The sequence below is a fragment of the Rutilus rutilus genome (genome assembly GCF_951802725.1).
Source record: "Rutilus rutilus genome assembly, chromosome: 6".
Taxonomy (NCBI): Eukaryota; Metazoa; Chordata; class Actinopteri; order Cypriniformes; family Leuciscidae; genus Rutilus; species Rutilus rutilus.
The window spans coordinates 9131253-9158457 of NC_140214.1; the positions used below are offsets into that span (position 1 = coordinate 9131253).

The 27205-nt window shown below is 42.8% G+C and overlaps 2 protein-coding genes across 2 annotated transcripts in view; one reads left to right on the forward strand and one right to left on the reverse strand.

The window, feature by feature from the left end:
• Nucleotides 1–27205, forward strand: part of LOC311291646 (G-protein-signaling modulator 2-like) — a 352673-nt gene that overhangs the window by 261574 nt on the left and 63894 nt on the right. The gene's annotated exons all lie outside the window — the stretch shown is intronic.
• LOC311291419 (NACHT, LRR and PYD domains-containing protein 1 homolog) lies at nt 2828–5297 on the reverse strand (the record flags this gene model as incomplete). Its single annotated transcript, XM_084410455.1, has 2 exons — nt 4908–5297; nt 2828–4584 (listed from the first exon to the last, which is right to left on the reverse strand). Exon 2 carries the CDS (start codon nt 4571–4573, stop codon nt 2828–2830), a length of 1746 nt encoding a protein of 581 aa, XP_084266581.1. The 5' UTR covers nt 4574–4584; nt 4908–5297.

A 27205-nucleotide genomic window follows, 5' to 3' on the forward strand; every position in this document is an offset into this window, starting at 1 on the left:
TCTGCCCACTTGCGCGCGCACGTTTGATTTGAGGAATTCAAAAGGCACGGAACCTAGGAGCAAAACAATGGCAGAGAAAGAGCAATCAAAATTCACATTACCAGCAAACAAGGCTAAAAAAGGAAGACAAAAGGACATTTTACAAACCTACGTTTTGCATGTGCTTCTGCACGCACTTTTCCAGTCACAACACCGCAATCAGAGGAGGACGCGCTGAAAACTGTAATGATGTTCTCTTCCTTCATAACTCGTACTGAGAAGGTTTGAGTTGCAGAGGAATTTGTGACTGTTTCACATGTTCAACCACATCAAAGTTTCGTAATTAGTAAGTCTGTGCTTTTTCTCTTTTTTTTCTTATGTGCTGAAGGGCTGCTGTGCCTTGGTGAAACGGTGTTTGTAGCCTACGTGAAGAGCTCTTTTCCAAAACGCCATAAACCTAAAAAGCTGCCTCAAAGAACCAGCAAAAGTAATGATTATGAATATGTAAAATATTGCAATAAGACATTTTAATTGTTTATTAATTTCTGTGTCGGCTGCAAAGATGAAATTGACGATAGGCTATTGACTCGCGATCTTCGCAGTAGTGAACGCACCGGAGAAATGCACATTTATTACATAGTTTTATTTTATTTTTGGATGGTTTTGTTTAGAACCAGATTTCTGTAAATATATTTCACATTTTTTAGGCCTGTGAGGCGAGGTGATGATATAATCTCCAGTTCAAGCACCTTATGTTGTGATTGATATATTTACTTTTATGTAATAAATCCAGGAAATTGGTTAATGAAAAAAATATTAAAATTAAGATACAATTAAAACAAAACGAAATTCGTTTTAAAGAAAGGCTTTGTGCTTTCTGTTTTGAGGTCTCTGTGAAAGTTTGAAAGTCTTTTAGTGCGCTTTCAGAGCGCTCGCGTCCATAATGGAGAACTGTCACGTAATATTGTTTTTCCTCATAAATGCAAGACTTTTTTAAAAAGACAAACCATACATTTTTGAAAAAATAAAAAAGATGGATTCATAGCGTTTTGGGGAAAAAAATGGATGGATTTATAGCGTTTTGAAAATATATATATTTTTTTTTTACTTTGAATTGATCATCAACAATATTGTTGTTTGATTTAATAATCACTGTTGCAAGAGATACCTAGTTCCGTTTTTCTTTTCTTTTTTAGTGAGTGGAAAAAGTAGGGGCTACCTCAGATTCTGTTTAGTTAGCTCGGATCCTTTATTGTTTTTTATTTTTCTAAAGCCTACAATAATAGGTCAAATGCAGCAAGTCAAAAGACCAACTGGACCTTCTTTGCCAGTTTGCACACATTTCTTTGAAGGATGGCAAAAATATCGCCTGAATATCGATATCGAGATATTGGGAAAAAATATCGAGATATTCATTTTTGTCAATATCTCCCACCCCTACATGCAGAACACCATATATGTTATGAATCTTACACGAAATTCATCTTCATCACAATGTAACTGATGGTAATGGAAAAACGTGTATCAATGCAACCTGTTTTTAGCTTTGCCTTATAGATATAACTACCTCGTTAGCGAATCAAAAAATATATATTTTAAACTTTACCAATATCAATATGCTAGCTTGATAGTGAGTACTAAAATACATCTTATTTGTTTATATTCATAATGATAAAGTTAGATTTTTTTATTACATGTGATTCGGACATGATGTCACTACATGCACTGTGCTCCTTCCTCTCCGCTCGTCTCAGGTAAATAATGCGTCTTCCAGCTCAGCGGTCGGAGTCGCACGTTCATGTGTTTTGGGGGCGTGGCTTTGGAAGGAGCCCAGAAGGGAGGGGGTGGAGTGAATGGAAATAATGAGCTGTCTTTAAAACAGTCGTGAGAGGTCTACAGACACTCGATTTTTATACTTTCTTTTTCAGAGTACTTACATTTTAATTATGTATTGATATATAAATAAAGTTTAAACAAATTTGGAAAAGAAGTTTTTTAGACAATTCCTACCTACCCTACCTTTAATGAAATAACAGATCAGAATTTTTTCAGATATTTTCAGCAATAAAAGTTCTGTATATTTTTATTCATATCCTCATTCCTCATTAAGTAATTTATTATTTGTTTTGTGGTTTTAATCTGCTTTACAAAATGAGGCATTAGACAAAAAAAAAAAAAGTTTCTCACAAGATTTCTCCAGGAGTTCCTGACAGATCAAGTGTCCATCTTGGACTCTCAGCGCTGTATTCATCCTCTTGAACTCTAGTCACAGGAGAAGATAACTTTTCAAACTATTTATTTAAATTCAATCATTTATTAGTTGTTTAAACATTTCATATGGCTGTATTGGAAGTTGGTGTTTTTGTTAAAATTACTTCAGCTCTTTCAAGATTTTTGATCCACCAAGAATCTGGATCAAATCTCCAGCTTCTGGAAGGGTTTTTACTGACAAACTTGAGTCAAAAACAAAAGTCATTTAGAAATTAAATGTTTTGCTGAATAAAATATTTAAGCCATGACATAAATATGATATTTGGGTCAATGTCAAATAATCATGTCCAAGATAAAGGAGAAATCTCTTTAAAATCTATTTTAAAATACCTCTGTTTAGAGATCTCATTATTTGTTGATTTCATGTGAGTTAGAAAATTTAATTTGCTGTTAAATTTAATGTATAAAAAAAGTAAGTGATATTTCCTGTTTTATTATTGTTGTTGTTCTGTCACTGACCCATATACCACAGACACACTTGCAAGTACAAGTTATTTAGGTAAAAAATATTAATTATTTGTATTTTTAGAAGAGTTTCAATCAATCATGAATTACGTTTCAAGCCTTTCTCCATGCATCACACTGACCTCAGAGTTTCACACATACAGAGTGCTGACTGAAGAATCTTGAGTTTATCAGCTGTTAAATCACAGTACATGAGGTTCAGTTCTCTGATGTGTGGACAGAACTGAAGACAGTACAGCAGCGCCCAACAGTCTGTGCTCCTCAGGGAAATACAAGACAGATCCATGAAGCTGTGAGTTTCCAGAGCTTTCCTGACAAACTCCTCATCCTGGAGCTCATACAGACAGTGGAAAACATATGGCTCACATCCATGCCATGTTGCCATTGTAAGAATTCGTTGCTTCAGTGTTTTCTTCAGTTTTCTTTTCCTCAGTTTTATGATGTGAGAAACAGTTAATTTGATTTTTTTAAAGAGTAAGCTGATCACCTCCTCATTTAAGAGACCATAGAAGAACAGCAGAAATGATGGGATGGGATTTGATCTTCTTTCTAGAGATAGCCATTCAACTATAGCTGAGCCCATCAAGTTCAACAGATCACGGACTTTCAACCAAGACTCTTCTTCACCAAGCAAGATGCAATAAAGAGCAGCAAAGAACCATTGAAGGCTGAAGTGCATGAACTTGAACACTGGTTCCCGTTTCTGTTTTCCATTAATATCATCTTGATACAAGAACAGACACGTGGCGGCATCTAAGCCAGTCTCGGCCACACTCTTTTCATCAAAGAAGACTTGCTGATTTTGTATTCCTCTCTCTGCCAGCTGACCCAGACTCCTCAGCATGGTGAGGACAGACTGACTCTGGCCATGATGCTTCAGTAGAGTGGACACAAAGTGAACATATATGGAGGTGGTTGTCTTTAGTTTTTTCAACATAACCTCACCATCAGTTGTGTGTTTCTTTAGACAAAAACAGATCATCCAACACAGCAAAGGCACAGAGCAAGTAGTCAAGAGGGTTTCATTTGCTTTCACACTCTCATATGTTTTCTTGCAGAGTTGCTCATCCTGAAAGAACTTGTGGAAGTACTCCTGCACCCCTCTCTCAGAGAAGCCCACAATCTCAGTGAAACGCTGAGGTCCTTTGAGGAGATTCATCACTGCATCATCAGCTATAGATCTCATAGTTACAAGCATGAATGATTCAGGCAGCAAGACTCCCCTCAACAGGTTCCTAAGAATAACCATAGGTGGCGCTCTCTTGGATGGATTAGTGTGCAGTAACATGAAATGAATGGGTGGATGAGATACATACTCATCCGATCCATCAATGAGGAAGAGGACTTTCTCTGGTGTTAACTCTAGTATCTGTGAGATCTGATCTGATGTTAAATTGCAACTCCAGCTCAAGAGCTCAGTCAAGCTCATCTCCTCAGAAATACACTTCAGCTCGTCACTCTTCAACAGAAAAATCACATCAAAGTTTTCAGAGTAAAGTTCTCCAGATGCCCAGTCCAATATGATCTTCTGTAACGTGAAGGATTTACCTCTTCCAGAATCACCACAGAGAATCACAGTTTTCGGTGTGTTTCCGTCACTGTCGGGTCCGAACAGCTGGTCTATTCTAACGCTGTGATTCTTGTCATTTGATAACAGTTGAGATGATGTTTTTATTCCAGAAGCGTGAGGAGACCTCACACGTCCACGATAGTATTTCTCAGTCTGCTCTTTGCTCCTCTGAATGATCACTAGTTCAGTGTAACGGGCGGCCAGTTCCACACGTTCATCACATAGAGGGTTATACTCTGTCACAAACTTGCATCTGTCAATGACTGTTGTCCTGTACCGAAGATTCATGCTGCTCCGATCTACATGAAAAAAAATACAACAGGGAAAATAGGTGTGCTGAACGCTGTTACCCCTGAGGCGTAATAAGTAGAACAAGGAAGTTGTTGAATGCATATATTGCACAATCCCTTTCCATGCAACAATCCTAAACATACTTTGTAAATAGAAAAATCTGATGCAACAAAATTAAAAAATAAACGCTGTAACTGGCACTTTCATGACTAGTTATTTGTGTAGTTATGCTGAGTTATTTGTGAACTGTGAAGCCTTATTGTGTGTTTTAACATAGTATTGTACAATTCAAAACTCCTTTCTAAATGTAAATAAACAATAGCAACTTTACCCTTTCCATAAATCTTCTCTTTTTGCCATCTATCTTGTTTCTCTTTCAGCTGAGAGGCAGATTTTTGTGCATCAAAAGAGAGGGGATAACTGACAGTGATGCTTGGTGAGTCTTGGAGTCTTGGTGAGAAAAAAAGAGGCTGGACATTCTACATGAAGACAAAATAATTCAGTGACAATCTGCTTCAGATATACATTAATACATATCATTATTTTGGAATATCATATATTAAACATAATTTTTTTTTTTTTTATAATTTCACTTAGATCTTTCCAGTACCTCTGACTGACTGAAGTAGTTCTGCAACTGTTCTTTCAGCTCTTTTCAAAACTCACCAGGTCAGAACGAGCTCCTTGAAAACGATGCCGCCCCGTCCTTTTGTCCTCGATACTCTCATAGAATTCTCTCTGTGTGGAACAATGTAGGTTTTAATCAGCTATGATAAAATCGCCCAAATTTATGGACAGTGAGCAAAAGAATTCAGCCACAGATTACAGTTGGTTTTTACTTTCTAGAAATATGATAGAAGATCATGTTTTAATATAATAAAAGTCATCAAAAATAATGTCAAACATCATGTTCAGGTGTTCAGGTCATATCCACATACCAGTTTCTCACTCCTCTCTGCTTCAGCTGATCCAATCTCATGTTTTTTGTGCTTGTCCATTATACACAGGTAACAGATATACAGCTGGTCAGTCCGACAGAAATATTCCAGCAGTTTATTATGTTGAGAGCAGATCATCTCCTGCAGTCGTCCTGTGACATCTGTCATAAAGTGTCTCTCATCTTGAAAGAACCTGTCATGTTCTTTGAGGTGATTTTGGCAAAAAGATATCCGACACTCCAGACAAGACTTGATGGCTTTGTTTTTGTCTCCAGTGCAGACGTCACACTCACACCAAACAGTACGAGTAGCTTGTAGTTTTGTCATCTTGAGATTCTCCAGCACTTTAGCCAGCTTGGTGTTTTTTACCTAAACGTCTTGGAGTGAAGGTCTGTCTGCACTGAGGGCAGCTGTGGATTCTCTTCTGATCTTCTTCATTCCAGTAGTCTGTAATACAGCTCATACAGTAACTGTGTCCACAGGGAATGATCACTGGTTTCTTCAGTAGATCTTGACAGATTGGACAGATGACCTGATCCTCCTCAACCCATGAAAAACTGGCTTCTGCCATTTTCCTGCAAATACAAATGCACACAACAGAACAACAACAGCCTAAACAGCGTAACAGTCAACCATTCCAGCTAACATGACGCTTTATTCTTAAATAAAGTAAAAGTTCCAGTGAGACACTCCCTGCAAAACGTGTTCAGTCACTGGGTGTTTCCAGAAATGGATTTCTTAAGACCTGGACAAAATAGGTGTGTGCAATGACTGAAGGTTTGTCATGTTCATTTCAGAAGATTGTCTCTGGTAAATGCTGTAACTCCATTCTTTCTCTATTGACTGTCTGTGTGTGTTACATTGTATCCCACTCTTTACATAAACATTCTTACAATGTACATCAACTTCTGATCTTTTCAGCATTATGGGGAACCAACCCACGCGTACCGGCACAAACAGCCTTCTTCAGGGTATGCTTTCCAAACAAACAATTTCCTCTTTTATAGGTGCTAATTAGAAACACCTGAATGACAAAATACATGCACATACAGAGAATGTCCACTGGGTGGTTACATTGCAAATTGAATAAAAAATTTTTTTTAAAAAAGGAACTCATATACACATGTATACACATATATACACATATATACACATAGGCCTACATAAAAAAAAAGGGATGAAAGACAAAAATATTCTATACACAAAAAGCATATATCACAAAAAAGGACTGAAATCTATTTCTTCATTAATTGTCTGCAATGGGAGTTCACATTCTTAAAGTTACCAATTTGAAACCACACCAATTTCTATCAAAAAAATCTAACTTTATAAAAGTTGACAGGCTAAACAAGAACATATTTCACAAATTTTGACAATCAGAAAGTGATTAAGACATTTTATAATTTTGATAGTAATTCATACGTATTTTACGTGGTGGCTAATTCTTACAGATGACCTACCCCTGACCCCGTCCCTAAACCTACCCCTCGCGGTTTACAAATCTTACCAATTGGTGAGGCCTCACTAGCGTTGGTCTAACACATTTTCTTTGTATTAATGCTTGTATAAAGTCAGTTAAATAGCTTGTCAGTAATAGAAATCTCAAGATGTACAAATACTCTTTAAATGAGGCTATCTTGTGCTTCTCTGCATGTCATGTTGTTGATAGCCTATAAAAACAATACACATAAAGTTCATTTTAAATTACACCAAATGTAAAGCACAATCTTATTCGATGCGCAGATTTAGTAGTACAAATCACTTTATCTTGCATTCTAGCATTAAACAGTTAAATAATTTTATAATTTAGTTAGTTATTTTGCTGTCCATATGCAAGTGTTGTTCTAAAGCAATATATTCAGTAAGAGAATCATAAAGAATCAGCACGCAACTGATTCTGTAATACAGCTCATACAGTAGGCTAACTGTGTCCACAGGGAATGGTCACTGTGTTGACCCTTCAGGCGGCCAGGGCGGAGCAGACAGTCCACCTGGCGGCCAGGGCGGAGCGGACAGTTCATCAGGCGGCCAGGGTGGAGACGACCCCTCGGGCGGCCACGGCGGAGACGACCCTTCGGACGACAGCGGGCTGCATGGGGACAACCTCTGGTACCACAGTAGCCTGCACGGGGACGACCTCCGGGACGACAGCGGGCTGCACGGGGACGATCTCCGGGAGGTTAGGGAGACGGGAAGTCTTCCTCCTCCTCCGCCGTTTCTTATGGCGAGGTGCAGGCTCCAGGCTGGACAGGACCAGCGGCGAAGGGAGCTCTGGGCTGAGCATCACCGGCCCATGGTCGAATAAAGACAGAAGTGGAGAGTGGGTCCGGGGCTCACCTGTAGCACCTCCTCCCCTACGGCCTCCACGAGTCCCCGAAAATCTGGCCAGACGGGTTCCCCTAAAAGACTCTGTCATCGATGGAAGGGTGTTTAGGGGATTTGAGCGCCATGGCATCCTCAGTCTGGCGGGCCCATAAAGCAAAGCCCTGCAAAATGTTCATGCTACTGGATCCATTTGTTGACGGAGTCGTTCTGTCACGGGAACACACAGAGAAACAGGTGGATCCAAATGTAGCATATTTATTGTCAGGGCAATCCAACTCGTAGTCATCCATGCAGGGGTCAAAATCCATTTTAGCAGTCCAATAAACAAGAAACAAAACAAGAACAGGCAAGAAAACAGGCTTCAGAAGTGTAAGTGACATTAAACAACAACTCCGTGACAAAGACTGAACAGACAGGGTATTTATACACAGAAACTAACAATGTGATAGGGAACTGCTGAGTGCAATCACGAGTGATGAGAACAGACAAAGGATTATGGGAAATGCAGTTCCAGAGTGAATGGTGACAGAATGGGAAAGAGACCTCTAGTGGACACCCGGGGAACCAGACAGATTGGACAGGCCTGATCCTCAGTCACAGAAATACTGGCTTCTGCCATTTTCCTGCAAAGACAAATACACACAGCAGAACAGCCTAAATCATACACATCTCCAGCACAAATTCAGTGTAACAGTCGACCAATCCATTCAACAGCATTTTTAGATAAAGTGAAGCTCCTAATAAGACACTTCACATAAAAAGTGTGTCCTCTGGAAGTGGTCACTGGATATTTCCAGCCATTGTATCAGACTGGATCTCAAGACATACCTGCCTCAAAAACTGAGATACACATACAAAACACAGGATTCAGTTTCTCTTTCTGATGAGAAATCGAAATATCTTCCTGGTTCTGTATTTGAGAGAAGTGTGCAAAAAAGGTGTGTCCAAGGGTCTATTCCCACCAGAGTTTCTAAATGCGAACATACAAGACCCAAGTTTACAAAAGCAGGATCACACACCTCAAGGACCACAAGAAGTAACATTTCTCCAAGGACAATATCTGGCGACTATTGGGCATTTAAAATGAACAAAAATTACAGAAACTATTTTATAAATATTATTTTTTAAACATCATGACTTACAGTAACTTCCCTTAAAACAGAATGGGTGCAGTTAATACTTGAGAAATACATTTATGCCTACTGTATTTTAATCAGGAAGATATTTGCTATAAAGCTTCAACAGTAGGCTATGTGAGGATAAAAAAGTAAAAAATAAAAAAGACCACAGATCACACTGTGATCTTCTCACTTCCCTGAGAAGTCTCTCCTGTTTTTGCCTTCTGCAAAAAATGTGCAGTGTCTTCCTAAAAAAATATTCATTAGTGATGATTACTAATAGTCATAATTCTAACGGTTAAAATTGCTTTTATTCACACAGTCTCTTCCTTTCCAACTTCATTTCTGACCAGCACCTTATAGGTATCGTGTTTATTGTTTGTTTTTTACGTTGCGGTTCAGGGCTTCCGTAGCCATTCAAAATATGTAGCCTACTGTAATTCAAATCTACAGACGCAAATATATAAAGTGCAAGAAAAGATACACTTAAAAGTGTATTTTGGATATTTTCTTTCCACCAGTCCGAAAAAACACTTTATGAAAAGCCAAAATGTGCAAAATCTCATAAATCGACAGGTGCATGAAAAAATCTGTGGTTTTGCCTGTATTGTCTCACCTTAAATAATTTATTAATTTAAGGCAGAAACAATGAGCTCATTGAAGTATTGAATACATGTTGTTGACAAAATGACTAAGACATATAGAAAATGTAGCATTGGTCCATGTTGATTCAGAGTTTGCTTCATCTGAAGTCTTCGCAGGAGTTGGAGTCCTCTCTTCACAAGTGTTGGGGCATCTGAATCTTCACAAGAGTCTGGATTGTACTAGACAGAAATGAATGTGGAAAAATAAATAAAAAATACTCTGAACCTCAAATGAATTTACGAAAATGAAAATGAAGTTTGAAAATATTGATTTATAAAGAAAACATTTTCCTAATTCTGAGTATGTGAATTTTTGTGTTGTTCACTACACAATTTACTTAAAATCTACTTATCTCTTTCCCAGCCATTGACAGAATTATTGGAATATTCCAGCAATTTTCCAGGAAATATTTAAAAGGTCTATTTTAAGTATAAAAATCAATACCCACCTAAATAGGAACGTGCAAAAATACTATAAATGATAAACTAATTTAATGTTAAATTCACATAAAGAAATCTTACAAGTATATTTGTAGTATAAAAACACTAAAAGTGTACTTTTTATAGTTACAGTAAAAATGAAAACATAGTTGTCAACTAGTTGTATTTACTGTTACACTTAAAGTTTACTTGAAAGTATATTTTGATAAACTAAAAAGTGGGCTAATTTAATACAAAGTATTGAAAGTAGTATTGAAATAGCCTCTCCAGCTCTTCACTGAGGAAACGTCCATCCACTGCACGATACTGGAGAGTGACGTCGCCAGCACAGACCCATCGCATTCTGGTCCTGCTGCACTCGAATCGACCCGCCTGAGTGCTGATCCTGAACTTTGACCCTCCTTCATCTGTACAGACTGACGGCTGCACCTGAACCCACTGATCACAGTCGACAATGTGAACACAAGACTGACAGTGAAGATTCATTTCAGAAGGTTCAGGCGCAGAGATGTTCAGCCTAGAGAACAGAGATGATAATGATAAATGAATTGACCAATGTATGAAAGATCGACATACAAAAAAACTTTTTTTGTATAAAATAATAATGATCTCACTCTTTCAGCTCTTCCAAAACCTTTAGTTTGAAGTGAATCTTCACTTTCTCATTACAGCTGTGACTCCAGTCCTCTTCTCTGCACTGGTCAGTGAGTTTACTGCACTTCCTCCTTGACAAACATTGAGGAAACCAGAATAAATAAAAAGATGCTAAACAAATTACAAATATGAAATACTGTATTATTGTACTATTTAATTAGGCACACCTATTAAATGGAATAACATTTAAAAAATTAAATATCAGATATTCTCAGTAATGGAAGTTTTGTAGATTTTATACTCAATTATTAATCGATCTACTTATAAGCAATTCACCTTTTTTGTGATTAAAATGAAATAAAGTGAGCTTCCTTATTCATCATTGGATAAAGTCAAATGCACAAACCCTTCAATGGTCACAGTGCAGTGTGGATCCATCAATGATTTCTTCAGTAATACGAGTCCCTCCTCCAACAGCAATCCAGTGACACTGACACTACAATATTGCAGTAACACAAACAGTAATAAGCAACAATTCTTCATAATAGGCTACATGCAATACATGCTATAATTTAGTGACTTTTTAAAGTATTATTTATGTGGGAGAGTTTAAAGTATTATTTATGATGAACAAATCTATAATGGCTACGCAGATTTAGAGTTTGTCAAATAATTAACATTCTCTTCTGTCAGTTATCATTTGCTAATGCAAATCCTCGTACCTGAGCTCTTGTAGACTGGTGCAGGTCTGGACGAGGGCAATGATCCCAGAAGCCCAGCTCTCATTCAGACTGAACAACTTCAGATCCAATGTCTTCAAACCCACAGAGTGAAATGAAGACAGAAGCAAACTGACATGATCCTCAAGAGCTGAAGAGCTGCAAAAATATATTTGACCACAACATTTTTGAATAACAGTAAAGCTACTGATGAGATATATAGAGAAATATTTTTCTTACTCTTGTGCCAATTTTCCTGCCTTGCTGAGTGTCTGTAAGAAGAGTGTCCAATCAGTGCTGGATATCTCTGAGTGTGAACATGTAAGACTGATGTTGAATACTGCTGGAAATGATGGATTCTTCTCTGAGGAACTCAAAGACAACCTGAAACAGACAGAGACACAGAGGAACATTTGATAACAGCATCATACACTCACCGTGAATATACTCTGAAATATAAATTATACCATCTTGATAAGAAAGATTACAGTATGTGCAATAGATTCTTACAAGACATCTCCACGAGTGACTGACAGGTCAAGCGTCCATCTGAGACTCTCAGCGCTGTATTCATCCTCTTGAACTCTACCAAGTCAGAAGAAAAGATAACTTGATTAAACAACTAGTAATTTAAAATGGCAATGATTATGAAAGTAATTTACTTCAGTTCTCTCAAGATTTTTGATTCCCCGAGAATCTGGATCAAATCTCCAACTTCTGACAAATGCTCCACTGAAAACCTTAAGTAAAAAAATAATAATTTATAATGTTAAATGTGTTACTGAATGTTTTATTAAAGTAAGCCATGACATATTCGTGATATATGGGCCACATAAAAGTATGGTGAATATATTAAAATTAAAAGTGTCCATGAAGAAAGGGCAAAATTACGGAGCCCCGCACATGACATGCAGGGAAAAAAATAGGCTAATTAGTGCGCACAATTTACTTTTTATTCTTGCATGTCATGGGCAGGGCTCCGTAAAAATGTTTTATAAAATCTAGTTAAAAATGCATGTGCATAGAAATGTCATCACTCTATTCATGTTTATTTCATATATTTTTTCATAAATTTGTCTGAATTAATTAATTATCCTTAAAAATGTCAAGTAAAAAATTACATTTTCTTGAATACAAGTGTGTGTACACTTGAATCCTAATCATTACTTGAAAATGCTATAAAATTAAACAATTTATCCAAATTAACAACAACAACAACAATCATGCATGACACTGACCTCAGAGTTTCACACATACAGAGTGCTGGCTGAAGAATCTTGAGTATATCAGCTGTTAAATCACAGTACATGAGGTTCAGTTCTCTGATGTGTGGACAGAACTGAAGACAGTACAGCACTGCCCAACAGTCTGTGCTCCTCAGGGAAATGTTTGACAGATCCATAAAGCTGTGAGTTTCCAGCGCTTTCCTGACAAACTCCTCATCCTGGAGCTCATACAGACAGTGGAGAGAAAACAACTCAAATCCATACTGGCGTGTCATTGCAGGAATCCTTTTTCTTTAGTTCACTTTTCTTTAGTTTTATGTTGTGAGGAACAGTCCAATTTATCTTTTCAAAGAGTTGGCTGTTCACCTTCTCGTTATAGAGACCACAGAGAAACATCATGACTGAAGGGATGGGATTTGATAGTCTACCTCGGAAAATTGGAGATGATCTGTAAATTATAGTTTCTGATTCCATCAAGTTAAACAGCTCACTGACTTTCCAACAAGACTCTTCCTCATCCAGCAAGACATAATAAAGAGCGGTGAAGAACTCCTGAAAGCTGAAATGGATAAACTTGAAAAATGGTTCATGTTTTTCTTTTCCTTTAAGATCATCTTTACACAAGAACAGAGTAGTAACAGGACCTTGGCCAGTCTCGGCCACACTCTTTTCATCAAAAAAGACTTGCTGATTTTGTATTCCTCTCTCTGCCAGTTGACCCAGACTCCTCAGCATGGTGAGGACAGACTGACTCTGGCCATGATGCTCCAGAAGAGTGGACACAAAGTGAACATATATGGAGGTGTGTGGGGTACCGAGCGTCACCCCAAGTATTGGGATGTGTAGGCTCACTGGCTTGCGATGGTGGAGGTGGAAAAGACAGCTACCAGATCTCAATTGTTCCAAAAATAAAATAAAGTTTATTTATATTTTAACTCAGAAGTCAAGAAAACAAAATAATCAAAAATAAATCGAAATAGCACAATGCTTTTAACCTCCAACAATAGTATAGTAAACACTTTGTACATAGCCTCACAACAAGCTAGTACTCACCCTTCCTCTAATGCAGAATGAGGCCATCTTAAATAGGCCAAAGCATTAAGCCAAATTGGCCCATTCAGGACCAATTGGACCATACCAACATTCAGGGTATTATCTTTAGCCTAAGGCCATAAATAAGCTATAAGTTAAGTAGAAAATAAACATTACATGAAAACAAAATATTATCATCATATCACTACCATTTAATACAACATTTACTCCACCTATTCACACCACACATATACATACAAAACATTATTACAAACAAACACCCCTGTGAACAATGCTTTGCACCCTCTGCCCTATGACAGGAATAAATACCGCCCCTATAGCGGCGCGCGCATCCGCATAGGAGCAGTCGAATCGGACCGGGATGCAGGAAATGTGTGAGTCATAATATGTATGAATTAACTAGGATTTTAGACAGAAACAGGGAGTAAATGGGACATGAACTAGTGGGTACCGCACTACATGTCATGGAGGTGGTAAAGTAGGAAGTTATAAGCAGTGACAAATTAGTTTTGAGTGTTGTGAATGAAATCGCGGACTAACCGCGCTACAAACAAATCAACGCGAATGCGTTAATGGCGCATAGCCCCGCGCCAGCCTTCTCTTTAAACACAACCTCCCCCCCCCCCCCCCCCCGTGTTCATTAGCCATCCATATACCTTCACAAAATAACACAATTAGCCTAAGCAAGGCATCATTTTTATAAAGGAGCGTGTGGGTGTATGTGTGTGCGTGTGCAAATGTCCAGAGTCTCTCCTGCTCTCGCGTGTAACGCCATTCACAGTCAATGCGGGAGTGCGTAACAGTGAGAAGTGAGGTTCACTTTCTCACATTTCCCTCCCCCTTTGGAGTCTCGCCAACAGGGTGGCGAGACAGAAAGTCTGCAACAATATTCTGCTTGCCCGCTCTGTACTGCACCGTGAACCTGTAGGGCTGCAGTGCTAAAAACCAGCGGGTGACTCTAGCATTGGAGTCCTTCATGCGCCCTAGCCACTGCAAGGCGCGGTGGTCAGTCTCTAGGGTGAAGTCTCGACCAAGCAAGTAATATTTCAAAGTGTCAAGCGCCCACTTCACGGCCAGGCACTCAAGTTCTATGGCCGCATATCTGGTCTCTCTCGGGAACAGTTTCCGGCTAATATAAGCCACAGGTTTCTTGTCGTCACCCTCTCCTTGGAGCAGCACCGCCCCAAGACCAACACCAGATGCGTCAGTCTGGACAGTGAAGTGCTTTCCAAAGTCAGGGCTCTGGAGAACTGGATCTTTGCAGAGAGTCTCTTTTAAATCCAAAAAGGCTTTATCTTGCTCCTCCCCCCATTGAAGCTGGGTGGAGCTTGACTTCCGAGTCAAGTCCGACAAGGGAGCTGCTCGTCGGGCAAAGTCCGGCACAAATCGGCGATACCAGCCCACCAGCCCCAGAAATGACCTAACCTCCTTCTTTGTCTGGGGCCTTGGACAGTCCTGTACTGCCTCGATTTTATCCTTTTGCGGCCGGATCACCCCACGACCCAGAACATGGCCAAGGTATTTGACCTCCTCCTGGGCTATGGTACACTTTTTTGGGTGGATGGTCAGTCCCGCTCGCTGAATGCGCTGTAATACCTCACCTAGATGACGCTGATGCTCCCTCCAGGTGGCGCTGTACACCACTATGTCATCCAGGTATGCAGCAGCAAAAGAGTCTGTCCCTGCCAACACAATGTCCATAAGTCTTTGAAAAGTGGCTGGCGCCCCCTGCAGGCCAAATGGCATCACCACAAACTGGAACAGACCCTGCAGGGTCCGGAATGCAGTGTACGGGCGGTCTGTCCTGGCCAAAGGTACCTGCCAGTATCCCTTGCATAAATCCAAGGTAGTGATGAAGGATGCTTTGCCGAGGCGCTCGATCAAGTCCTCGAGCCTAGGCATGGGGTAAGCGTCAAAGTGAGACTGGGCATTCACCCGCCGAAAGTCAATACAAAAGCGCATAGTGCCATCCTTTTTGGGCACTAGCACCACAGGATTACTCCACTCACTGGAAGAGCGCTCAATTACCCCCAAGGCCAGCATCTCCTCCACCTCGGCTTTGAGAGACGGCAGAAGACGCTCAGGAACCCGGTACATCCTTTGGCGTATTGGGGTAGTGTCTTTGAGTGGAATGGAGTGTTCCACCACAGAAGTAAATCCCGGCTTTTCCTGAAATAGGTCAGGAGGGATGATTCCTTCTAGCTCCCTCTGCTGCTGGGAGGTCAAGTGGGATACCTCCAGGGTAGATGCTGGCTGACTGGTGGGGAAGAATTGCTCAGGACTCTCCTCTTCCTCCATCACTGCCTGCACCCGGAGTTGTAATCCTGGCTGTACGGCCCTCTCATGCCATTCTTTCAGGAGGTTGACATGAAAGGTCTGTCTGGGTTTTCTTCTCCCAGGAAGGTCAATTTCATAGGTGGCCGGACCCATTTTCCGCACCACCTCGTACGGACCCTGCCACCTAGCAAGCAGTTTGTTTTCCGAGGTGGGCAGAAGAAGCAAAACTTTCTGGCCTGGGTTGAGGTGCCTCTGCCTGGCAGTCTTGTCATACCAGGCCTTCTGGTGCGTTTGGGCCTGCTCCAGGTTAGCCCGTACCAGCTCAGTCATTTCCTCCATCTTGTCCCTCATTTTGAGGATATGCATGAGGACACTGTGGGACTTGGGGGTCTGAGGTCCCTCCCATGCTTCTCTCAGGACATCCAAAGGCCCCCTCACCTGTCTCCCATACAAAAGTTCAAACGGCGAGAAGCCGGTGGAGGCCTGGGGGACCTCCCGGTAGGCAAAGAGCAAGTAAGGCAACCAGCGGTCCCAGTCTTTACCATTGGCCGCTACAAACTTCCTCAACATGCCCTTTAAAGTCTGGTTATAGCGTTCAACCAGCCCGTCTGTTTGAGGGTGGTATGGGGTGGTCCGGATGCCTTTGATGCCTAGCAAGCTATACACCTGTTTTAATGTCTTTGACAGGAAGGCGGTGCCCTGATCGGTTAGAACTTCCTGGGGAATGCCTACCCTAGAAAATAGCTGCAACAGGGCCTGCGCAATTGGACCAGCCGTAACCTTGCGCAAAGGAAACGCCTCAGGGTAGCGGGTGGCATAGTCGCAAATGACTAATATGTATTTGAACCCTGTTTGGGTTCTTTCCAGGGGCCCTACAATGTCCATGGCTATGCGAGAGAAGGGAACTTCTATGATCGGCAGTGGCTGAAGGGGGTAAGGGCTAGTTTTCCTCTTGCTGGTAAACTGGCACTCGGGACAGGATTTACAGTATTGCTGCACCTCACTATAAAGCCCTGGCCAATAGAACCTGGCTGCAATACGCTCATAGCTTTTGGTGTTGCTCAAGTGACCTGCCCAAGGGATGGTATGCCCCATGGCTAACACCCTTTCCCTCCACTGCCTAGGAACCACCAGTTGCTCTGCTCTGCCCTCTCCTGGCTCATGGTAAAGCAATCCCTCCTTCACTACATAGCCTTCCCCAGACAGTGAAGTAGGCATCTCAGTGGACATACCATCTACTTGTGTAACCCTGTCATAAGCTTTCTGCAAAGTGGGGTCCTCTCTCTGCAGCTGCTCAAAATTATCTGGGACCTCACCCCAATCATCCACTGGCTGGGTAAGTTGTAGCTCTTCATTTCTCTCCATGGCGCCCACTAGCCTAGCCTGCCTCCGCTGTCTTCTGGTCTTTCGGTACCTTGTTTTGGCTGGAGGGGTATTCTCCCCCTCTGGAAAAGGCAACTCTGACAGGCTATTTGGCTCAGTCGACTCATCTGTCTCATCTTTCTCAGGGTCCTGTGCTTGGCTCTGGGATCGAGTAACGACTATATTCACTGGCCTGCTGGACTGCACTAATTCTGGTAGCACAATAATGTCCTGGCCTATTACAACAGGATGGCTCAGCCTCTTCACCACACCAACCATCATCTGGTATGTCTGGCCTCTAATATATAGGTATACTTCGGCTGTCGGATACTCATGTTCATCCCCATTGACACACAGAACCTTCAGCTTCCTACCCTGCACAAAGTCCCTCTTCTCCACTAGGTGGGGCTGCACAAGTGTTTGGGTACTTCCTGTGTCTAGCAGGGCAGTAGCATCTTTCCCATTAACTAGGACCGGCATTGTCTGTAGCCTTCCCTTAAAACCTATATCGCCCTCTTCTGGACGGGGAATACAGCTATGGCTGGAGTGCTTGGGCTTCCTGTTCGGGCATTCAGGCTTTATATGTCCTTCCTGACCACAAAAATAGCATACCACAGGACCTCCGGTTCTTGGCTCTAGGCTATCTCTGGGCTTGGTTGGGACAAAATAGTTACGGGCAGGCATTCTACTGAGCTCACTAGCCTTTGCACCACTCCCCTGACCAAAGCCCTCAGACCTACCACGGGCCGCTGGTCTTGGCTGTGACTCCAGACGGAAGTGTTTGTGACCCCGTCGGGCTGCCATGAAGTTCTCCACCAGCTCCGCCGCCCTCTGACCATTCTGGGGATTGTGCTCCTTCACCCAGACTCGAATGTCCGGTGTCAGAGTGCGGAGGTACTGTTCCATTATGAGCATCTCAGCAATCTCTTCAACCGACTTATTTGCCGGCCTAATCCACTTCTGAAATAAATCCCTGAGGCGGGTGTACAGCTCACGGGGGGTCTCTCCTGGCCTGACATCCGGTTCACGGAACCTCCTCCGGTACACCTCCTCGTTGATTTCATACTTGTGCAGTATTGCCTCCTTCACACTGTCGTACTCCATCGACCGGTCCATACCCATGGCCACATAGGCGCTGCGGGCCTTCCCAGTGAGGTATGGCACCAGAAACACTGCCCAGTCCTCTCTAGGCCAGCGGTAAGCTGTGGCCAGCCGCTCGAACGTGGTGAGGTACTGTTCGATGTCGTCCCCTTCCTCGAACCTTGGAATGGCCGATCTGGCCCAGGCCGCTGGAGATGCAGGTACTGCTGGTGCCACCGGCGCCACTGGAGCTTGAATCGGAGCTGGAACTGGAGCTGCTGGTGCCGGTGCCGGTGCTGGTGCCACCGGCGCCGCTGGTGCCGCTGGTGCTTGTGCTGCCGGCTGAACGGGCACTCCTGGTTGAGGCCCTGGTGGAGCTGTAGGCGGATGCCTCCTCTCTGCCTCCACATCATCCCTTAACTGGTTCAGCTGCATCTGCACACTCCTCCAGCGCTGCTCCTGCTTAAACGCCTCCCTCTCATGTGTCTGCAGAGTCTTCTCAAGGAGATGACGCAGGGTTGCTAGGTCCGTCCCCTCTGTCTGGTCTCCGCCCAATGCTTGGGTCCCAGCATCACCATCTGGGAGTTCATCTGTCTCCTTCTCAACCTCCTTCAGGTCACCTTTGGCTATCCGCCGATATGCCATTCTCCCCCGGGACTGGTGTCGTTTTCCTCCTCTATTAGCCAGTGTCGGTCAGCGTACCATCCCACCGCTGCCACCAAATGTGGGGTACCGAGCGTCACCCCAAGTATTGGGATGTGTAGGCTCACTGGCTTGCGATGGTGGAGGTGGAAAAGACAGCTACCAGATCTCAATTGTTCCAAAAATAAAATAAAGTTTATTTATATTTTAACTCAGAAGTCAAGAAAACAAAATAATCAAAAATAAATCGAAATAGCACAATGCTTTTAACCTCCAACAATAGTATAGTAAACACTTTGTACATAGCCTCACAACAAGCTAGTACTCACCCTTCCTCTAATGCAGAATGAGGCCATCTTAAATAGGCCAAAGCATTAAGCCAAATTGGCCCATTCAGGACCAATTGGACCATACCAACATTCAGGGTATTATCTTTAGCCTAAGGCCATAAATAAGCTATAAGTTAAGTAGAAAATAAACATTACATGAAAACAAAATATTATCATCATATCACTACCATTTAATACAACATTTACTCCACCTATTCACACCACACATATACATACAAAACATTATTACAAACAAACACCCCTGTGAACAATGCTTTGCACCCTCTGCCCTATGACAGGAATAAATACCGCCCCTATAGCGGCGCGCGCATCCGCATAGGAGCAGTCGAATCGGACCGGGATGCAGGAAATGTGTGAGTCATAATATGTATGAATTAACTAGGATTTTAGACAGAAACAGGGAGTAAATGGGACATGAACTAGTGGGTACCGCACTACATGTCATGGAGGTGGTAAAGTAGGAAGTTATAAGCAGTGACAAATTAGTTTTGAGTGTTGTGAATGAAATCGCGGACTAACCGCGCTACAAACAAATCAACGCGAATGCGTTAATGGCGCATAGCCCCGCGCCAGCCTTCTCTTTAAACACAACCTCCCCCCCCCCCCCCCCCGTGTTCATTAGCCATCCATATACCTTCACAAAATAACACAATTAGCCTAAGCAAGGCATCATTTTTATAAAGGAGCGTGTGGGTGTATGTGTGTGCGTGTGCAAATGTCCAGAGTCTCTCCTGCTCTCGCGTGTAACGCCATTCACAGTCAATGCGGGAGTGCGTAACAGTGAGAAGTGAGGTTCACTTTCTCACATTTCCCTCCCCCTTTGGAGTCTCGCCAACAGGGTGGCGAGACAGAAAGTCTGCAACAATATTCTGCTTGCCCGCTCTGTACTGCACCGTGAACCTGTAGGGCTGCAGTGCTAAAAACCAGCGGGTGACTCTAGCATTGGAGTCCTTCATGCGCCCTAGCCACTGCAAGGCGCGGTGGTCAGTCTCTAGGGTGAAGTCTCGACCAAGCAAGTAATATTTCAAAGTGTCAAGCGCCCACTTCACGGCCAGGCACTCAAGTTCTATGGCCGCATATCTGGTCTCTCTCGGGAACAGTTTCCGGCTAATATAAGCCACAGGTTTCTTGTCGTCACCCTCTCCTTGGAGCAGCACCGCCCCAAGACCAACACCAGATGCGTCAGTCTGGACAGTGAAGTGCTTTCCAAAGTCAGGGCTCTGGAGAACTGGATCTTTGCAGAGAGTCTCTTTTAAATCCAAAAAGGCTTTATCTTGCTCCTCCCCCCATTGAAGCTGGGTGGAGCTTGACTTCCGAGTCAAGTCCGACAAGGGAGCTGCTCGTCGGGCAAAGTCCGGCACAAATCGGCGATACCAGCCCACCAGCCCCAGAAATGACCTAACCTCCTTCTTTGTCTGGGGCCTTGGACAGTCCTGTACTGCCTCGATTTTATCCTTTTGCGGCCGGATCACCCCACGACCCAGAACATGGCCAAGGTATTTGACCTCCTCCTGGGCTATGGTACACTTTTTTGGGTGGATGGTCAGTCCCGCTCGCTGAATGCGCTGTAATACCTCACCTAGATGACGCTGATGCTCCCTCCAGGTGGCGCTGTACACCACTATGTCATCCAGGTATGCAGCAGCAAAAGAGTCTGTCCCTGCCAACACAATGTCCATAAGTCTTTGAAAAGTGGCTGGCGCCCCCTGCAGGCCAAATGGCATCACCACAAACTGGAACAGACCCTGCAGGGTCCGGAATGCAGTGTACGGGCGGTCTGTCCTGGCCAAAGGTACCTGCCAGTATCCCTTGCATAAATCCAAGGTAGTGATGAAGGATGCTTTGCCGAGGCGCTCGATCAAGTCCTCGAGCCTAGGCATGGGGTAAGCGTCAAAGTGAGACTGGGCATTCACCCGCCGAAAGTCAATACAAAAGCGCATAGTGCCATCCTTTTTGGGCACTAGCACCACAGGATTACTCCACTCACTGGAAGAGCGCTCAATTACCCCCAAGGCCAGCATCTCCTCCACCTCGGCTTTGAGAGACGGCAGAAGACGCTCAGGAACCCGGTACATCCTTTGGCGTATTGGGGTAGTGTCTTTGAGTGGAATGGAGTGTTCCACCACAGAAGTAAATCCCGGCTTTTCCTGAAATAGGTCAGGAGGGATGATTCCTTCTAGCTCCCTCTGCTGCTGGGAGGTCAAGTGGGATACCTCCAGGGTAGATGCTGGCTGACTGGTGGGGAAGAATTGCTCAGGACTCTCCTCTTCCTCCATCACTGCCTGCACCCGGAGTTGTAATCCTGGCTGTACGGCCCTCTCATGCCATTCTTTCAGGAGGTTGACATGAAAGGTCTGTCTGGGTTTTCTTCTCCCAGGAAGGTCAATTTCATAGGTGGCCGGACCCATTTTCCGCACCACCTCGTACGGACCCTGCCACCTAGCAAGCAGTTTGTTTTCCGAGGTGGGCAGAAGAAGCAAAACTTTCTGGCCTGGGTTGAGGTGCCTCTGCCTGGCAGTCTTGTCATACCAGGCCTTCTGGTGCGTTTGGGCCTGCTCCAGGTTAGCCCGTACCAGCTCAGTCATTTCCTCCATCTTGTCCCTCATTTTGAGGATATGCATGAGGACACTGTGGGACTTGGGGGTCTGAGGTCCCTCCCATGCTTCTCTCAGGACATCCAAAGGCCCCCTCACCTGTCTCCCATACAAAAGTTCAAACGGCGAGAAGCCGGTGGAGGCCTGGGGGACCTCCCGGTAGGCAAAGAGCAAGTAAAGCAACCAGCGGTCCCAGTCTTTACCATTGGCCGCTACAAACTTCCTCAACATGCCCTTTAAAGTCTGGTTATAGCGTTCAACCAGCCCGTCTGTTTGAGGGTGGTATGGGGTGGTCCGGATGCCTTTGATGCCTAGCAAGCTATACACCTGTTTTAATGTCTTTGACAGGAAGGCGGTGCCCTGATCGGTTAGAACTTCCTGGGGAATGCCTACCCTAGAAAATAGCTGCAACAGGGCCTGCGCAATTGGACCAGCCGTAACCTTGCGCAAAGGAAACGCCTCAGGGTAGCGGGTGGCATAGTCGCAAATGACTAATATGTATTTGAACCCTGTTTGGGTTCTTTCCAGGGGCCCTACAATGTCCATGGCTATGCGAGAGAAGGGAACTTCTATGATCGGCAGTGGCTGAAGGGGGTAAGGGCTAGTTTTCCTCTTGCTGGTAAACTGGCACTCGGGACAGGATTTACAGTATTGCTGCACCTCACTATAAAGCCCTGGCCAATAGAACCTGGCTGCAATACGCTCATAGCTTTTGGTGTTGCTCAAGTGACCTGCCCAAGGGATGGTATGCCCCATGGCTAACACCCTTTCCCTCCACTGCCTAGGAACCACCAGTTGCTCTGCTCTGCCCTCTCCTGGCTCATGGTAAAGCAATCCCTCCTTCACTACATAGCCTTCCCCAGACAGTGAAGTAGGCATCTCAGTGGACATACCATCTACTTGTGTAACCCTGTCATAAGCTTTCTGCAAAGTGGGGTCCTCTCTCTGCAGCTGCTCAAAATTATCTGGGACCTCACCCCAATCATCCACTGGCTGGGTAAGTTGTAGCTCTTCATTTCTCTCCATGGCGCCCACTAGCCTAGCCTGCCTCCGCTGTCTTCTGGTCTTTCGGTACCTTGTTTTGGCTGGAGGGGTATTCTCCCCCTCTGGAAAAGGCAACTCTGACAGGCTATTTGGCTCAGTCGACTCATCTGTCTCATCTTTCTCAGGGTCCTGTGCTTGGCTCTGGGATCGAGTAACGACTATATTCACTGGCCTGCTGGACTGCACTAATTCTGGTAGCACAATAATGTCCTGGCCTATTACAACAGGATGGCTCAGCCTCTTCACCACACCAACCATCATCTGGTATGTCTGGCCTCTAATATATAGGTATACTTCGGCTGTCGGATACTCATGTTCATCCCCATTGACACACAGAACCTTCAGCTTCCTACCCTGCACAAAGTCCCTCTTCTCCACTAGGTGGGGCTGCACAAGTGTTTGGGTACTTCCTGTGTCTAGCAGGGCAGTAGCATCTTTCCCATTAACTAGGACCGGCATTGTCTGTAGCCTTCCCTTAAAACCTATATCGCCCTCTTCTGGACGGGGAATACAGCTATGGCTGGAGTGCTTGGGCTTCCTGTTCGGGCATTCAGGCTTTATATGTCCTTCCTGACCACAAAAATAGCATACCACAGGACCTCCGGTTCTTGGCTCTAGGCTATCTCTGGGCTTGGTTGGGACAAAATAGTTACGGGCAGGCATTCTACTGAGCTCACTAGCCTTTGCACCACTCCCCTGACCAAAGCCCTCAGACCTACCACGGGCCGCTGGTCTTGGCTGTGACTCCAGACGGAAGTGTTTGTGACCCCGTCGGGCTGCCATGAAGTTCTCCACCAGCTCCGCCGCCCTCTGACCATTCTGGGGATTGTGCTCCTTCACCCAGACTCGAATGTCCGGTGTCAGAGTGCGGAGGTACTGTTCCATTATGAGCATCTCAGCAATCTCTTCAACCGACTTATTTGCCGGCCTAATCCACTTCTGAAATAAATCCCTGAGGCGGGTGTACAGCTCACGGGGGGTCTCTCCTGGCCTGACATCCGGTTCACGGAACCTCCTCCGGTACACCTCCTCGTTGATTTCATACTTGTGCAGTATTGCCTCCTTCACACTGTCGTACTCCATCGACCGGTCCATACCCATGGCCACATAGGCGCTGCGGGCCTTCCCAGTGAGGTATGGCACCAGAAACACTGCCCAGTCCTCTCTAGGCCAGCGGTAAGCTGTGGCCAGCCGCTCGAACGTGGTGAGGTACTGTTCGATGTCGTCCCCTTCCTCGACACTTCACATAAAAAGTGTGTCCTCTGGAAGTGGTCACTGGATATTTCCAGCCATTGTATCAGACTGGATCTCAAGACATACCTGCCTCAAAAACTGAGATACACATACAAAACACAGGATTCAGTTTCTCTTTCTGATGAGAAATCGAAATATCTTCCTGGTTCTGTATTTGAGAGAAGTGTGCAAAAAAGGTGTGTCCAAGGGTCTATTCCCACCAGAGTTTCTAAATGCGAACATACAAGACCCAAGTTTACAAAAGCAGGATCACACACCTCAAGGACCACAAGAAGTAACATTTCTCCAAGGACAATATCTGGCGACTATTGGGCATTTAAAATGAACAAAAATTACAGAAACTATTTTATAAATATTATTTTTTAAACATCATGACTTACAGTAACTTCCCTTAAAACAGAATGGGTGCAGTTAATACTTGAGAAATACATTTATGCCTACTGTATTTTAATCAGGAAGATATTTGCTATAAAGCTTCAACAGTAGGCTATGTGAGGATAAAAAAGTAAAAAATAAAAAAGACCACAGATCACACTGTGATCTTCTCACTTCCCTGAGAAGTCTCTCCTGTTTTTGCCTTCTGCAAAAAATGTGCAGTGTCTTCCTAAAAAAATATTCATTAGTGATGATTACTAATAGTCATAATTCTAACGGTTAAAATTGCTTTTATTCACACAGTCTCTTCCTTTCCAACTTCATTTCTGACCAGCACCTTATAGGTATCGTGTTTATTGTTTGTTTTTTACGTTGCGGTTCAGGGCTTCCGTAGCCATTCAAAATATGTAGCCTACTGTAATTCAAATCTACAGACGCAAATATATAAAGTGCAAGAAAAGATACACTTAAAAGTGTATTTTGGATATTTTCTTTCCACCAGTCCGAAAAAACACTTTATGAAAAGCCAAAATGTGCAAAATCTCATAAATCGACAGGTGCATGAAAAAATCTGTGGTTTTGCCTGTATTGTCTCACCTTAAATAATTTATTAATTTAAGGCAGAAACAATGAGCTCATTGAAGTATTGAATACATGTTGTTGACAAAATGACTAAGACATATAGAAAATGTAGCATTGGTCCATGTTGATTCAGAGTTTGCTTCATCTGAAGTCTTCGCAGGAGTTGGAGTCCTCTCTTCACAAGTGTTGGGGCATCTGAATCTTCACAAGAGTCTGGATTGTACTAGACAGAAATGAATGTGGAAAAATAAATAAAAAATACTCTGAACCTCAAATGAATTTACGAAAATGAAAATGAAGTTTGAAAATATTGATTTATAAAGAAAACATTTTCCTAATTCTGAGTATGTGAATTTTTGTGTTGTTCACTACACAATTTACTTAAAATCTACTTATCTCTTTCCCAGCCATTGACAGAATTATTGGAATATTCCAGCAATTTTCCAGGAAATATTTAAAAGGTCTATTTTAAGTATAAAAATCAATACCCACCTAAATAGGAACGTGCAAAAATACTATAAATGATAAACTAATTTAATGTTAAATTCACATAAAGAAATCTTACAAGTATATTTGTAGTATAAAAACACTAAAAGTGTACTTTTTATAGTTACAGTAAAAATGAAAACATAGTTGTCAACTAGTTGTATTTACTGTTACACTTAAAGTTTACTTGAAAGTATATTTTGATAAACTAAAAAGTGGGCTAATTTAATACAAAGTATTGAAAGTAGTATTGAAATAGCCTCTCCAGCTCTTCACTGAGGAAACGTCCATCCACTGCACGATACTGGAGAGTGACGTCGCCAGCACAGACCCATCGCATTCTGGTCCTGCTGCACTCGAATCGACCCGCCTGAGTGCTGATCCTGAACTTTGACCCTCCTTCATCTGTACAGACTGACGGCTGCACCTGAACCCACTGATCACAGTCGACAATGTGAACACAAGACTGACAGTGAAGATTCATTTCAGAAGGTTCAGGCGCAGAGATGTTCAGCCTAGAGAACAGAGATGATAATGATAAATGAATTGACCAATGTATGAAAGATCGACATACAAAAAAACTTTTTTTGTATAAAATAATAATGATCTCACTCTTTCAGCTCTTCCAAAACCTTTAGTTTGAAGTGAATCTTCACTTTCTCATTACAGCTGTGACTCCAGTCCTCTTCTCTGCACTGGTCAGTGAGTTTACTGCACTTCCTCCTTGACAAACATTGAGGAAACCAGAATAAATAAAAAGATGCTAAACAAATTACAAATATGAAATACTGTATTATTGTACTATTTAATTAGGCACACCTATTAAATGGAATAACATTTAAAAAATTAAATATCAGATATTCTCAGTAATGGAAGTTTTGTAGATTTTATACTCAATTATTAATCGATCTACTTATAAGCAATTCACCTTTTTTGTGATTAAAATGAAATAAAGTGAGCTTCCTTATTCATCATTGGATAAAGTCAAATGCACAAACCCTTCAATGGTCACAGTGCAGTGTGGATCCATCAATGATTTCTTCAGTAATACGAGTCCCTCCTCCAACAGCAATCCAGTGACACTGACACTACAATATTGCAGTAACACAAACAGTAATAAGCAACAATTCTTCATAATAGGCTACATGCAATACATGCTATAATTTAGTGACTTTTTAAAGTATTATTTATGTGGGAGAGTTTAAAGTATTATTTATGATGAACAAATCTATAATGGCTACGCAGATTTAGAGTTTGTCAAATAATTAACATTCTCTTCTGTCAGTTATCATTTGCTAATGCAAATCCTCGTACCTGAGCTCTTGTAGACTGGTGCAGGTCTGGACGAGGGCAATGATCCCAGAAGCCCAGCTCTCATTCAGACTGAACAACTTCAGATCCAATGTCTTCAAACCCACAGAGTGAAATGAAGACAGAAGCAAACTGACATGATCCTCAAGAGCTGAAGAGCTGCAAAAATATATTTGACCACAACATTTTTGAATAACAGTAAAGCTACTGATGA